Raw genomic sequence first — 16512 nt, forward strand, 5'->3', positions numbered from 1 at the left:
TGATACCATTCTAGAAATAATTGCAGCTACCTAAAGATGTTTCATGTTTGTGTTATCCCCCTCACAATGTATTAGTGCCTCTTCTTTCATGTTCATTCATAAAGTCGGTCCTGAAGCCAAATATCTTTGCAACCTGTTTCGACCAAATATGATCAAAACACTAAGTGGTGACGAAAGAGACGAAGAACGTAGAAAAGTAGTTAGAAAAGTGACGGTGATCGGGAGAATGATGAGACTGTACCTTTCGGTTGCCTACGTACCCAAATTATCGGTGGGATCAAGTCTCAAGAACGTAGTTCATTATGAAAAATAGTTTGGTATTTATATAGGTAGAGTAGAGAATCCTTGTAGCTCAAGTATTCTTGTAGCTTGAGTAATTGTAATAGAATATAAATCTCAACTGATAATTATCTCTTTGATAAGAAACGAATCTGGACATAAATCAACGTACATTCGTGGCAAGCCATGTGGCTAAGGTTCAGCCTTAGACACATGAGTTAATGGGCATGTACATTGATCCATCATATTGCGAATTGGGTTTTAGCCCTGTCGATTAAACGAATAAAGTGGAGACTCCTACCAATGGACGTTTGCCACGTAGGTGGGGGTCGAAACACCGCCCTCTCTTTGACATGCGAACAAAGTTCATATGGCAAAGAAGAAAGAAAAATGAGCAGAATGTAGAACGAAGTGTCGTGCGAAAAGAAATAATTAGAAAATTGACTGTCGAAAAAAATTCGTAAATTATCGGGAACGAAATAATGTCAAACTAACGTATACGGGACGCAATGTAGTTAAATAAAATTTGCCGAAAATGCACAGAAAAAAATAAAATATGCACAGAAATAAAATTGCAAAAAAACAAAATTCGATTGGCGAAAACTGTACCGAACGCGTCACGTAATAATACGATATTTGAATTCGACGATGCGTGCCAACGGAATTATACTTGGATTATACCATTGAAAATTAAACATAGGGGCAGTTTCGTAAGAATATGAAGAAAAAGAAATAAAAATACGAGTTGGAGTCGAAAGTGAAGACTTGCGCAACTAAAATTGTATTTCACCCTGAATTAGATAAGAATCCGAATCCAGGTTAGATAAGAATCCACCCCGTAAAACTTATCTACGAAATATTATAAAACCATATTCGTAGACCAAACGAAATCTAAGAATATAATAGTATTAGCAGACGAGACAAAGTTTGCTGTTTTCATATCAGCAACCCAGTAGAGAAACAAGGTTTGGGTAACGAAGTCTTGAGAGGCTTCAAGCTCGCAACAGCGGTGAAAAGAAGATTTAACGGCGATCGATCTTTTACACCAGCCTTTCGTCGCATGCCTCTCACGATTTTCCTGTTAGAGTAAGTGCCTCTACGTATGCTGCTTTTTCCAATCGAAATTCTCAACAGTTTTCTTTGATATGATTTTTGAGCATGTTTTTGAATGAGAAAATTTGGTAGTTATCTCAGATAATCCTCCTCCATAACTATTGCATGATTTCATATATTCCTTCTCTCAAAATAATTGGAAATGCAGGGATCCAAACTACCCTGAGTCTACTTGGGGGCCACCGCACCTTTTTGCTTAGAAATTTGCATGTTTTCAGTTTTTTTTGTTCGCATGCCAAAGAGGGGGCGGTGTTTCGACCCCCACCTACGTGGCAAACGTCCATTGGTAGGAGTCTCCACTTTATTCGTTCAATCGACAGGGCTAAAGCCCAATTCGCAATATGATGGATCAATGTATGGGCCATTAACTCATGTGTCTAAGGCTGAACCTTAGCCACATGGCTTGCCCCTGAATGTACGTTGATTTATGTCCAGATTCGTTTCTTATCAAAGAGATAATTATCAGTTGAGATTTATATTCTATCACAATTACTCAAGCTACAAGAATACTTGAGCTACAAGGATTCTCTACTCTACCTATATAAATACCAAACTATTTTTCATAAAGAACTACGTTCTTGAGACTTGATCCCACCGATAATTTGGGTACGTAGGCAACCGAAAGGTACAGTCTCATCATTCTCCCGATCACCGTCACTTTTCTAACTACTTTTCTACGTTCTTTGTCTCTTTCATCACCACTTAGTGTTTTGATCATATTTGGTCGAAACACAACCCATTTCTACAACTAGCACCCACCTCGAGATGAATATATTTATTATCAGCCACCTTTTCATGCCAAGATCAATGTCTTTCATGTGTTTGAACGTAATGAAATACTACTTTGAATCGGTCAGCAAATATCATGTCTCAATCTGAATGATAAGAGATAAAAAAAGAGAGAAGGGATTTTATAGTTAGGTAAGACTTAATAGGCTTCTAAGGAATAAATGAAAACATGAAACTACAGAAGGAAATTTCCTTGATACATCGCACCTTGCATATCGAAAGTTCGAAACACCAAAAGCACAAAGAAAAACAATAGTTTGAACTAAGAAGACACTCTACTACTAATAGAGTTTAATTATCTATCACTGCTAGAATTCAAAGGTTGTAATCATTAAGACATGTTTCGTGAGGTTGGAAGCCTCAAAATCCAATCTGATTAGAAACTATTCCTTGGAAAGAAATCTTCGTGTAGTATTTCATATAAATTAGTGCGTCTAATAGTGACACACATTTGCAATAAACAAATCTATCCTTGGCAAACTCTTCACAGAATATATAAAGGAAAAAAAAATGAGAAGTGAGGGAGATTTAGCATAGCCTAGCAACGCAATCATTGCTCAGTTGATGTCATCAATTTGGTGATATCCCAACCGAGGCCTGAGATGGCATTCTCAAGTTAAAAGCTAGATGATGTCAAGAAATGATTTTCAAATAAGTTTTATACTTTTATGTCAGTCTATTAAACTCAAAAATTTATAACCTTACTGGAGCTCAAACTGACATTGACAATAGTAGCCATTCTTCATGAATTTCCAACAACAACCATTTTAAAAATTTCCACTGAAATTTCAATATCCTGTTGAAAGTTTAGCCACCCATTCTCTAACCATAATCGACAATAAGATATTGCAGCTCGCCATGTTAAGCCAATAATATATGCAATGCTTATATTACAACCCAAAATAGTAAATAAAAATATTACAATCCCCTATTCTGATCATACTTAAGGCACTTAATAACACCAAAATTTGTTTAATGTGTATAACCAACAATTAAAGATGAAATAACCAACAAAATTTCGAGATTTACATACCATCCAACATCCAAAAGGGACACAACCACATTCCAATAATAGCCTAAGTTCTCATCCATATGATATTTCAAATAAAGAATTAATAGAAAAAATATATTCATGATTGATAAATTCGGGGTCATACGTACGCGCGTTTTTTATTTTACTACTCAAGAAAATTGTAAGGACTTCGAAAACCATCAAACAAGGATTTGATGAGATTCATTACGCAGATGTTCAAGTATGAGTATGCTTCATGCCATTTGAGAAGAATGTCTTACATATTTTTAATGCATTTCATATAAATAACTTAAGCTATTTAGTCGAGGTTTCCATTTGCTTTTGTACTATGCTTTTCTGAACTTTATGGGTTTAAATTCTTGGTATTTTAAGCTCATATTTCAAACACAAGGTAACTCTCCATTATTCAATCATTTTACATTGGGCTACGAATTATGGACTGCTTTAAAATATGGATTAACCATATATTGTACTATGGAGTAAGGTTATATGTCCCAATCTTTTGTGCATATGAACGGTGAACTATTTGCTACCTATACCTTCTTGCGTCACCATGGGTTAAACCACAAATATTCTGATAATCTGATCTTATTGAACTTCTCTAATTGCGATAAGGTTTAATGCATTTTTATGGACCATAAGTTTTAAATCTAAATGCCTGGTAGACTGTCTTATTGAAACTGTTGCTTATTTATTTATTCATGTTGTAGCTCAAAGTTTGGTATCTTACTTGACATTGGAAGTCGAAGGGAAATTTCTGTTTTCATGTTAAATGGGTGAATTTATATAAAACTATGGTTTCTCTATTTTTGTTTTGTGAAAAACTCTATGTAACATGGACACTCCATATTTTTTAAAAAAAAATATGTGTCAGATACGAATCACGTGTCCGTGTCGGACACATATTGTATGTGATATACCTCAATTTTTCATATTTCACCGTGTCAGACACTTCGTATCCGTGTCGAATATGGACACACCCATATGTGTCAATGTAACTTAGGAAAAACTCTGAGGCTCAAATCTTATAATGAGATTTGTATGGTCAAGGTCCATTATATCCAGTTCCCATTGTTATTTTGATAGTTACATACTTTCATTTGCTATCAATGTAGACGAAACAAAAGGAGGGGGAAACTTGGGGGAGATTTGTCGTTTGAATGTGGCTTTTAAACGCGGGTTTTGAATCTTGAATGGACTAAGTTTTGGACATTGTTTGACTTCTTCATTATTATATTATTTTTTTTTATTATTTTGTGTGTGCGTGTTTTTTCTTTTTTGATAATTGAATTTTATTAATGGAAGAAATCAATTACATACCTACATATAGTTACCACCACATACCAACAGTATTGATGTACTATGGTGATAGAGAGGATCACTAGTAGCACAAACAAGACAGAAGCAAAGAACTACACCAACTAGAATAATACTCCAACCTGAAAGGATAACACTCCACCAATTACAAAGCACTATTTATGATCCCCTGCCAGTTAAGCACCAAGTCCTTGAGGCGGCTCAATTTCTAGAAATGATCAATGATTAAATTTTTATTGTTATTTGGTTATAATGATTAGTTAAGTTATCAAACGTCGTTGCTCTTCGGTAACCTTAAACTAATGTCTAAATTGCTCTTTTTTCATTGTCTCAATAGCTGCTTAAATAAATGTAGATGGTAGAAACTAATATCTATCTTTGTTGTATTTTTTTTCTTATTTAGCAAGCCATCATAGAATCCAATATGCAAATTGTTGGTCCGATTGCTCATTAAAAGGAACTTGCAGATGAATCATATACTTTTTCATTTGATGCAAGACCATAGAGCTACATTGAAGATAAAAAGGGCTATATTAATTCTGGCAGGTAGTTGGTGGCTCTATCTTTGAAGCAACAACCAGGAGCTGATCAACTTTGGGGAGTGGTGGGAAATTCAGGTCAACCCAAAAAACAAAAAAAATAAAGAAGGTTAAGGTGATAAAGAAAGGAGGAGATTGGACTTTGAAGGAGGTGGTTTGGAAGAATTCCATGTTTTTCAGCTGTTTGGAAGAGGAATTCGAGGTGGGTGTGGGGGTGAAACGGTGAGCTAAGCTGAGGACAGTGGAGGATTCAGATAAGTTAATTCACTGTTGGGGGTTTAGTTCAGATGAAGGGGTTTCCTTCTTTTCCCATTTTCTATTTTTGATAGTAGGTTGTACACTTTTTGTACATTTTTGTGTTATAGTTGTGATGATTTCTGGTTACAATTATCAAAGAAAGAGTTCTTAAAATTTGCTCCAATCCTGAGTTTATTTTGCATGTACACATCGAGACTCAAGAATTGCTACATATATATTGTGACACTTACATTGATGTGATTGATCATAAAATATAGTTTGTGTGAACATATAATTATTTATGCAATTCAATGATTAATTATTTGTATAAACTTATTAAGTGTAACATTTTTTTTCCTTTTGCCTCATGTGTCACACTTTTATTTTTCCAATGACTGTTTATGTGGGTTTCAATCTGTAAGAAGGTGATTGTGATGCGAGGGTTTTAATATTTTCTGAATGTGTTATGATACCTACACTAAAATAATTAAGTTTTTACTACAAATGGCGTGTCAGGTGGTCAAAGTATTGGTGGTCAAGTGGCCAAAGGTGTTGGCAGTGTCATATGTGGAGAGAGGATGTCTAGAACTATTGTTACACAGAACTTTACGCCAGAGTTAATGACCTTCTTCTGTTTTCTGCATGCTGCAGTTCTACACAGACAATGGTGAGACTTTAAGTGCCTTCGATAAAAACCGAATGATGTCCCATGGCTATTAAGGCACTTGCTGCATATGTTCATAACTCAATTTTGTCATTTTCGATTCCCTTTAATGTGTGAACAAGTTTTGTTGCGGAATTTTGACACAAACCTAACACACTTCTAGATGGTGTCAGAATTTGCGATTTCAAGATGCATGCGAGATCACACGATCCTATCCAAGATGCAAATATGTTCTTCCATTGCAAAATTTACTAATTGTACGTAAACTTTCAGCAAGTTCTTTTGATCATCTTTGTTTGATGCTTAATTGTTTATACAGGACTAGGACTGGAAATTAATGCAAATGCTAATTTTTTGTGTCAAATGCTTTGGTCCTACAAATTACCAGATAGGCTACACATATAAAAATACTAGGGTGTACCAAAATCAATGCCACAAACAACAATATAAACACCTCATAACAAACCGTGTCGTAGGCACGGGTAATACCTAGTCTATTATAATAAAATAAAATGGATAGACAAAGAGTGGTGGAGATTTTATAGGGATCTATGTTAGATGTTGGCAGGTGTGTGGTTGGGATCACTTCTATTCCATTAATTACTCCATCAATTAATTTGTATTATTAATCCTCCATTAAATATCATTAAAAAACATTGGATTCTCTTTTGAGTGTGTGGTGGATGCATGAAATTTATTTTTTATGTGTTGTTAAATGTGTGTTATCCTCCAAGTGCTGTGTTTCAAATCCATTTACATTGGATTAACTTTCAACATTTTGTATAAAGCATCAATTAAGGTTAATTTCTTTTTGGGTAAATAATTAAGATTATAAGTTAGGCTTGAGACGTGGGCTGTGGGGAGCAATTTTAATTGAATAATGAATTTCCTGACATTCCCTTAAATCGGTCATTCGTGTGCAGTCCTGATCTTCTCCTCAAGTTTGACGTGGGCTTAGGGCCTGAACAGCTAATCTCCATCAATAACTCAGCTTATTACGTGGGAATCAGTTTTGTGAAGAAATTAATGAGACTCTTTCCTTTTTTTTCGTCTCTTTCCTGAATAACCCACACCACTTCCTCTCCCCATTACTACCTCTGCAGTTTCTTTTCCTTTACCAAAAAATTAATTGGATTATTGAAGACACCCATTAATACAGCCGTTACTATCTATTCTGTACTTATTAAGAGAGTTTGAGCGCCCGTGATTGTTTCTTTCCATTACTCCGATATCCTCTCCGACATTTATTAAGAGTTTAATACCTACAATTAAAACCCCAACTCTCCACTTTTAGAAATTGGTTCTCTCAACTCTAGTAGTCCCCGTCTCGGCAATCTCTCTCCCCAACACTTTGCATAAATCTTCTTGATGTAGTCATCCCCCAGAAGGTACAACTTTTGAATTTGTTTTTAAACACTATTTCTGTCTTCATTTTATGATTTTTTTTTTCCCTGGCTTACTCAATTTGTCATACAATTTCATTTTTAAAACCCTACTTAACTTTTGTTGTATTTTCGTAATGTCTATTCATTTTATCCAAAAAATTGGTTTAAACCAATTCTTTGATTTGATACATCACTCTCATTTGCATATACTTTAGTTTCATATTTATAAAATTACTAATATTACCTAGCTCACGTGATTTGGTCCTGTGAGGGATTTAATATTTACGTGTGTGGACTGGCCAAGGGTTGTGAAGGTGCCAACAATATTGGTATCCCTTTATCTGTAGAGTATTGCCATTTGAAGAAGCTTGATTTGATTTGCATTTGATGTGAACAAACTGTCACTGAGGTGATGAACTGATGATTCGCTATTGGTATGTAAATGGATTCTCTGACTCTCATACCAGTGGCGGTGGGTAAAATCGGTAGAGGCATAACCACTCTTTTGAGGCATGTCAGTTCATTAAAGTCTCTTTCTAAAGGCATGTCAGTATGATTACTCTTTGTTAAATTTATACATTTGTCAGCTCTTCATTGAAGAGAATTGAAAGTAATCCTGGTAATCGTATCCCTGCAACTTCCCATGATAATAGTAGTGCAACAACTACATTAATGCAATTGTGTTACATTGATATGCAATGTTGAACACTGATACAATTCTATTATGCAAGTTAATGTTTGAATCTAGACTTGGTAGCGCTATTACAAACATGACATATGTCAATTTTGTGTTGAGTGTGTATATATATAGTCATACATGCCTTCTTTTTCTTTTTCTTTTGTTTGAATCTTTTTCTTTTGTTTGAATGGTTAAATTTTCTTTTTTGGGGTTTGATTTTATAGTCAAGTTGTCAAAAAGTATTCAAGATTGAGTACTTAGGGTTTGCTATGTAATCCATCCCTTCCCTTGCAGTTGTTCATCATTATTCTCTTTTTCTTGATAGGATGTTTTCTTATGTTTAAATTAAGTTGTGGTTGACGTAGGATAAATTCCAATTTTAAGTATTTTCACATTGAGATGTTTTACCGAATAGAGATTAGCGAAACGATTTTGTCTTCTGCTCAGTATGCCCATATAAGCAGGTATTCTGGTAATTGTTGCTTTAGTGCGCAATTTTTGTTTTTGGCATACTTGCATATGAATATATTGATAAGAATGAGTAGTGTTTCAATTTTAATCTCCAAAATACGCATTCATGCCATAAGTTTGGTAGAGCTACACCTTGCTCTTTAATTTTGATTATATCAGAGCCTTTTAATTTGACGTGCACTAACAATGTCAATTGTTTTGCTTAATTTTACTCTTGAAGCCTACACATTTATGGCACCATTGGCATGCTAACATGCATACTTAATGCAAATAAATTAACCTAATTGTTTTAAATGTGTTGTGCATAAAATAAGTTGAAGATACAAGAGCACTGCTTATTGAGCTGAAAAACTCCTCTTGGGGATGTGGAAAAGTGTGTTGAGTGAATTGGGAAGAACACTATCTCTTCTTAGCAACAAAAGGTTCAATGGTATATGCAACTAATTTATTTCAACCAAACAGTCCTTATGTGAGCTACAATGGTTAAGTTACACACAAGGTAACATCCTGTATTATCAAGTTTGATTAATTATAATTCTTTGGCGTAGTTTTATTTAAATCCTGTATTTTCATGTTGAAGTAACCTTTTAGTAATTTTGAATCTACCACTCAAATCATATAGTAAATGCTCATAGTTTTGACAATTATTAGCTCGAACGCATTCATAAAGCATTTTAAGACAGGAGGCATAGGTTACAAACTCAAAGAGCACCTAAATCAATTTAGCAATATCTCAGTCATAGTAAGAGTTATCACTATATATCAAACACTTAAGTGATCTAATGTTTAAATCTTGATTTGGTTATGCTTTTATTACAATCCCGATATATACATATATTTTTTGTTTTGTCTCATTGAATGATTAGATCTTTTCTTTGGATGTGATTGAGCAACCTATAATTACTAGGAGCAAAAGGCATTGCATGCTATTACATGTATTTCAGTGGTTAGGTGTGTTGTAACATACTTTCCAACGTAGGTTTTTTCTTTTCCTTGAAACATGACAGTAAATACATGATTGTAGCATGCTTAAGTCCCTAGACTGAACTCTAGAACCTCCAACATATTCCCTATTTATTTTGTTTTTGGGTGCATATAACTTATATGTATAACACTATCAATACATTGATTCAGCTTGAATTGGTTACACCTAATTAAACAAGTTAAGTCTGACATGTTTATGTTTGTCGCTATTTGGTTAAGTAAGCTCTTAGTCATATGTTGTTTTAAATATGTTTCACTTCTACATTTGCTCTAATATATATATTCATTTTTTTCGTTATATCATGCACAAAGGCGCAATATCTAGCATATGCTATGTCAATCATTTAATATAGCCAACAATGCCATATTTGTGCAAAATCAAGTGAAAAATCCACTGCATGGGTGTCAAAACTTTATGACAATTGGAAGCGCCAATGGCATTGCCATTCAACAATTTGGAAACCTCATAAGACGACCAACTGATTTTGTCGGCTTTTATTAAAATGAGGAACTCACTATGATCTCTTAGGGGCTAATCAGCAAGTATGTTTACACTTTTGAATCTGAAAGGTGCTAGATATTGCAAATTGTTGAAGAAAGAACACACTTAAGTTTTTTACGCTGAAGATGTTCTTTTAATGTTAGTGCGAGATCTGGTGTAAACTTAAAGCCACCTTTAATAATATTGATATTGGTAGTCTGAAGTCTTCTGTTTTATTTAGCGTTGTGGTTATTTGATTCCTCGGATGCAGTGGAAGCTTATATGGGATGCTTACCTTGCACAATCAAGGGTGGTCAACCAATGTCTAGAAAATTACTGCGGTACAAAGAGGCCAAGTTAATTTTACATATATATATCCGACATCTTAAATGGGATCTCGACTACATAAAACACACCTTCATGGATTTTAATATAGGAGAATTGAATTACTACAATTTATAGTTCCATTGAAATTGAAACGGATTTAATGTTGGTTGAAAATACTGGGAGAGGAGTATATATTTGTTACGGTTTATTATGAATACTTGGACGCTCAACAAAGAAAATGATACAGAGTTAAAAGTGTTCAAATTTTGATAAATAGAATTTTATCATTTAAATTGTTTTCTAGGATTGAATATTAGGTTAATCCGTTATACAAAAAAAAATGGTATCAATTGATGACTTCAAATTAGGTGTCAAAGATACAACAAGATCTACACTATTTCAATAATTGCATTTATTCCCCCATACTATTATGCATCACTGGGCATCCATAAACACTAGCAAGGAAGTATGTCAACCAAAATGTAGTAGCAATTTTAAAGAAAATGTCTATAAATTCCCACACATTTGAAAATACTTAGATTAGTTAGATGTATCAAGATTAATGCACAAATAGCATAATAAGTGGCTACGGCATGGGTTGCAAAGATCTTTGGCTTCAGGACCGACTTTATGAATGAACATGAAAGAAGAAGCACTAATACATTGTGAGGGGATAACACAAACATGAAACATCTTTAGGTAGCTGCAATTATTTCTAGAATGGTGTCACTTTCAAAATGCATAAATCAGACGGTGTTAGAAGGCAAGAAACTGGTGGCAAGTTTTTCGCAGAAAGGATTATTTATTTTTTTTTTAGAATGAGCAGAAAGGAATTCAAAAAAAGCAGGTGAATATATAATTTTTTTTCTGGCTCTCAAGGGTTGTATGTTTAACATTGTAGTTGACACTATGACATTAAGAAGTGGGGGTTGCAGGACATGGTGCTGAAGTCAGGGTTAAGGAGATTAAATGGGAACTACCTGACCAATCAATGTAAACAGGATCATCAAATGACAATCTTGGCGTAGTAGGTTTTGGAGTGATATATAGAGATTGTGACTGCCATACTTCAGGCAATATGCATGAATATTAGTATTAACACAAACTCTGTTGTTGAGTGTTTGGCGATTTTGAAGTGCATCGAGGAGGGCGTCATCAAAGGGTTGAGGAGACTATGGGTGGAATAAGACTCTATGGCTGTTGTGAGGGCATATGGATCTTCGGAGCTACTGTAGTTTGTGAAGCCTAAATGGTTAAAGTGTTGAAGATGGCTAGAATTCTCTTTTCTGTCAAGTACTTGGCCTAAAACAAACTTTACGACTACCACACTTGGCCATCAAAATCATGAGATTACAGTTGGTAAACCCACTTGGTTTACTAGGTGGGAAGTGCCATATACAACATACTTGAAATTTGTAAAGCAATTAGAGAGGGTATACAACTCTCTAATTAAAACTTTGTAATTAATTTTTGTACTTATTTAAAAACAATGCATAGTGTTCGTATTTTAAGTACTACTGGTGTAATTGTTTGATTAGTCTTTTTTTTTCAACTTATACTCTCCTTTTTAAATAAGAGAAAAAAAAAATACCCATCTTAAATTCTCTGCATCTCTCCTCATCACTCTTCATTTCTGTATTGTTCACCATTTTTTCAGGAATTTCGATTCCTCAAACCAAACATAGCCTAAAGGAATTTGAATAAATTCATCTAGACTTTTTATTGTTTGATAATGACTTGAGATTTGTTACAGTATTTTCACGTTTCTTCCCATTTTGTGAGCAGAGTTAATGGAATACAAGACTTGCAAATATATTCCATGTCGAAGATTGTATAATATATTTTGCTTCAGATTTTGTGATAGTGGCGCAACTGGTGGTTATTGGACAGTGCTTTAATTTGGGAATAAAATTAGTATCTGAAATTAGAATGACAACAGAATCGTGTGTAAAATTGAACAGTAATACGGTCTAGAGTCTTGACTGATATTTGTCTCCTATATATTATTTAAAAGTTGTTCTTCTTTCTTGAGAGTAAACTTGCATGCTAAAGTACCTGAATAAAAATGTGCCAACCACAAGAGCTTAGAGTAATATAATTAAAAATTATTCAATTACAAAAGAAACTGCATACTAAAATTGACGTGTCTTACGAATATATATTTTTTCCATGAACACTAAACAAATGATATTGAGTGAATGTACTGAATTATATTAACTTTCTTTTTCTGACCACAATGTGCATCAAGAAATGTAAAGACAACCCTGCCGAAAGCACGGGTTATACCTAGTATTCTATATAACAAAGAAGGGAGGAGTGGGACGATAAATTCCACCTCATAAGGTGATATTTGGTCGTGCCACCCCCTCACCATAGCCACTAGATTGTTTTTCTAGGGTAAGTTAACAAGTTTTTTGGGGTGAGTTTAAAAAAAAATTCACCTCACCCACCCCACCCAAAAAAAGGCTTGAACTATTTTTGGGCTGAACTTTTATGGGATGTTAGGCTCTGGAAACATGAGTAGAGGGGGGGGCGTGGATGCGCTGAAGGCACGCGTATCTATGCCGTACCTGGGGGGGTCAATGTGCGTCAGGTGTGTCGTACTCTAGAAACATGAGTAGGGGGCGGACGTGCGTCGAGGGTGTCAAAGCCGGGCGACGATATATGCCGCATCACCGGGGGCTTAATGTGCGCCGAGGGCACCGAAGCGGCGACATCGATATATGTGCTGCATCGGGGCAGATGTGCATCGAGGGTGCCGGGCACAATATCCACGTTGCCGACGGGGGCGGATCTTGGCGTCGGCTTTTAAAGGCGCTAGCGATATCTCAGGCCGTCTGAGGGCGGATGTGCTGCCGGGGCGAAGGAGTCGCGAGATCAGATTGTGACGAGGCGGATGCCCGCCGGCATTGTCACCAAGTACGGTACGGGTTTAAAACGGTATACTTGAAAAAAAACTTAGTTCGTGTTTTAAACGGAACGTCTTGGAAAAAAAACGGAAAAAAATGAGTAAAAAAACGTGGGGCATAAAAAACGGGTTTAAAACGGTAAAACGGGTTTAAAACGTATAATAACGTAAAAGAAACGGTAAAAACCGATGATAAATAATATAATAGATAAGGAGTTTGATTTTCTATAAAAGTGGAAAAAAATAGACACATAAAATAAAAATAATAATAATACAAATGAAAGAAAATTTAAATACATGAAAGTATCAAATTATCATTACTCATCCAAATACTAGAAGTTTTAGATTCAGTGCCAAAACACTATTCAAAATAAGATACTACTAATTACCAACTATAATGGCATAAATAAGTACTACAAATAAGTTAATAACTTTAAAATTTTCAATTAATTATTAATAGTCCAAAGCAAAATAGAACGGTCTCAATAAGTCAATCTAACGCCCACTCTTCAAAAAGGTAAACTCCATAACCCTTTTCTTTTCTAGCGTTTTCTTTTTAAAAAAAAAAAAAAAAAAAAAATTTAAACGGGAGATTTTCAAAATCTCGGGTTTAAAGCGTTTTTTAAGTTTAAAACGCGTTTTGTTGAAAACCCGGTTTTAAACTGGAACCAGACGCCTTGGCAATATCTCGGGTTTTAAACGCGTTTTAAACCCGTATTTGGTGACAATGCCCGCCGGGGGTGCCAAAGGCGCCGCATATCAGTGTCGTACGGGGGCGGATGCGCTCCCGGGGCGCCAAAGGCGCGTATATCTGTGCCGCTACCGGGGCGGATGTGCGTCGAGAGCGCCGAAGGTGCGTGTATCTGTGCCGTACGAGAGGCGGATGCGCGTCGGGGCGAAAGCGAGCGTATCTGTGCCGTACAAGTCACAAAAGAACCAACAAGTTTTTCAGCTGACCCTTTCATGGTCATGTTCAGCTGGTTTACTCTTCCAAGTCAAACTTTATTATAATTTAGACCCATGACTTGTACAGCAGAGTTGTTTGAAACTTTGAATAACAACTAGCAAGTAAGGTAGAAGAAACTAGGAAGGTTGCAAAGGAGGCATTCAAGAAGAATTCACAATATAGATGCTGTTATTCTGGAAAAACACTTAAGAGAAACAGGAAAATTGAGCAGATAAGAGAGTGTTTATGAATGACAGTCCTTTGAAGCTCTGAGGAAACAATTCAAATGGAGAGATATTCAGGGGATCAACACCAAGAAAATGAATCAATAGACCAACTTGTCATTACGATTGGCAGGGTAAATCCGGCTCATTTAGCTTCAATGGAGGAAAAGATCTTAGCTATGCCGAAGCTGTTACGTAACTCTGCTGGTCAGAATTCATGTTGCATCTTCCGAGTACCTCAAAGCCTAGTTCAAATCAATCTGCAAGCTTATCACCCACATATCATCTCTATAGGTCCTTATCACTATGGAAAGGAACACCTTAACATGATTCAAGAGCATAAATGGAGATTTTTAGGATCCTTGCTATCTCGAACACGAAGTAAAGGCTTGGGGTTGGAGGACTATTTGAGTGCTATAAAGCAACTGGAGGGAAAATCAAGAAATTGTTATTCTCAAATTCTTAATCTTAGCAGTGATGAATTGGTTGAGATGTTGGTACTTGATGGTTGTTTCATTGTCGAGCTCTTCCGCATAGTTGGTGGAGTAGTACAAACTGATCCAGATGATCCCATTTTTGCATTGTCATGGGTGTTATCTTTTCTTTTAAGAGATTTAGTTAAGCTTGAGAATCAAATCCCCTTTTTTATCCTCCAAGCCCTGTACGATTTGTCGAAAATGCCTGAAGAAGAGCCCGGTCCCTGCCTAGCGACTCTGGCATTGGAATCCTTCAAATATACGGTGCAGATACCTTCAGAAGTTATTCAGCAGAACCGAAGTCCCAATGGCAGACATTTGCTCGATTTACTCCGCTCAAGCTTCATTCCAACCACTCTAACTGCAGAAAGGCCAACAAGAACTGATTCCTCGACGGAAATGATCCAATGTGTGTCAAAGCTTCGCCAAGCAGGAATAAAGTTCAGAGTAGGGAAGTCAGAGAACTTCTTGGACATAAAATTTCAGCATGGGGTACTAGAAATGCCAAGCGTAACAATTGATGATTTCACTACTCCTTTCTTTCTGAATTGTGTCGCACTCGAACAATGCTATAAACACTGTTCAAAGCACATCACAACTTATGCCACACTAATGGATTGCCTCATCAACACACCCAGAGATGTAGAATTTCTCTGTGACAATAATGTCATTGAGAACTACTTTGGTACCAATGGAGAGGTCGCTCATATCTTTAATATCTTGGGGAAAGACGTGACCTTCGACATTCATAGATGTTATCTCACTGGAGTATTTGATGATGTGAATGAGTATTATAAGAACAACTGGCATATGCAATGGGCAAGCTTCAAATATACTTATTTCAAGACTCCATGGTCGTTTATATCAGCTTTAGCTGCCATTATCCTTCTCATTCTCACTATGGCTCAGACCTTCTACACTGTTTATGCTTATTATCGACCTCCCTAGTCGTACATGATATTGGACCTGTTTACTATGTGTTAACTTTAAGTAGATTGAACTCATTGAATTTATTTTTTGGTTTCAAAGTGGGAACTTAATCCAGCCCGGGTGGTGCTTAACCCCTATATTGTAACCTTATTATTATATATATTATATTCACATTTTGCCTACCAAAAAAAAAAAAAAAAAACTCATTGAAGCTGGTAGAATCATGTATTTTCTTTTTTTATTTTGAAGTCTAAAAGTGTGAATAGAAAAGGAGGGATTTACTTTGAAGCCGGCCTATATGTCCCATACAACTTAGAAAACTTGTATTGCTAATAAAATTAGACATTGCTGGTAAAACAAATGTTCTCTATTTGTCATTCTTGAGCTAGACATATAAGAAACAATTCCCAATTCTATGCGCTTCAAGATTTATTCATGTTCTCAGAACATATATGTAGAGAAAAAGTGTTTTTTTCTCTTTTACGTGTAAGGCGCGCCCCGCACTCACTTTTGCCTTGACAAGAGCGCGTCCCGCGCTCTTGCCTTGGTCAACCTCCAGGCGATTAGGCGTGACCCGCGCTTGACTTTGGCTTGCCGAGGGCGACCCGCTCAATCAGATTTCAGTGTAAAACGATCGTTTAGGAAGTTTTTCGAAAATAGTATAAAAATAGGTTTTTTCTGTAGAAACCTAACTTAACCAAAACCAAGAAAGAGAGATATTATAAGAGAG

General features: G+C 35.7%; 1 protein-coding gene across 1 annotated transcript; it reads left to right on the forward strand.

Annotated features, from left to right (window-relative positions):
- Nucleotides 1-14249: 14249 nt before the first annotated feature.
- On the forward strand, nt 14250-16143 carry LOC147489028 (UPF0481 protein At3g47200-like). The gene has a single exon (XM_086574945.1). It carries the CDS (start codon nt 14439-14441, stop codon nt 15798-15800), a length of 1362 nt encoding a protein of 453 aa, XP_086431071.1. The 5' UTR covers nt 14250-14438; the 3' UTR covers nt 15801-16143.
- The last annotated feature ends 369 nt before the right edge of the window (nt 16144-16512 follow it).

Source organism: Coptis chinensis, chromosome 7 (assembly GCF_015680905.1).
Source record: "Coptis chinensis isolate HL-2020 chromosome 7, ASM1568090v1, whole genome shotgun sequence".
NCBI lineage: Eukaryota > Viridiplantae > Streptophyta > Magnoliopsida > Ranunculales > Ranunculaceae > Coptis > Coptis chinensis.

Excerpts from the sequence above, each read along its gene's own strand:
- LOC147489028 (XM_086574945.1), top strand. The coding sequence starts at position 14,439 with ATGGAGAGATATTCAGGGGATCAACACCAAGAAAATGAATCAATAGAC.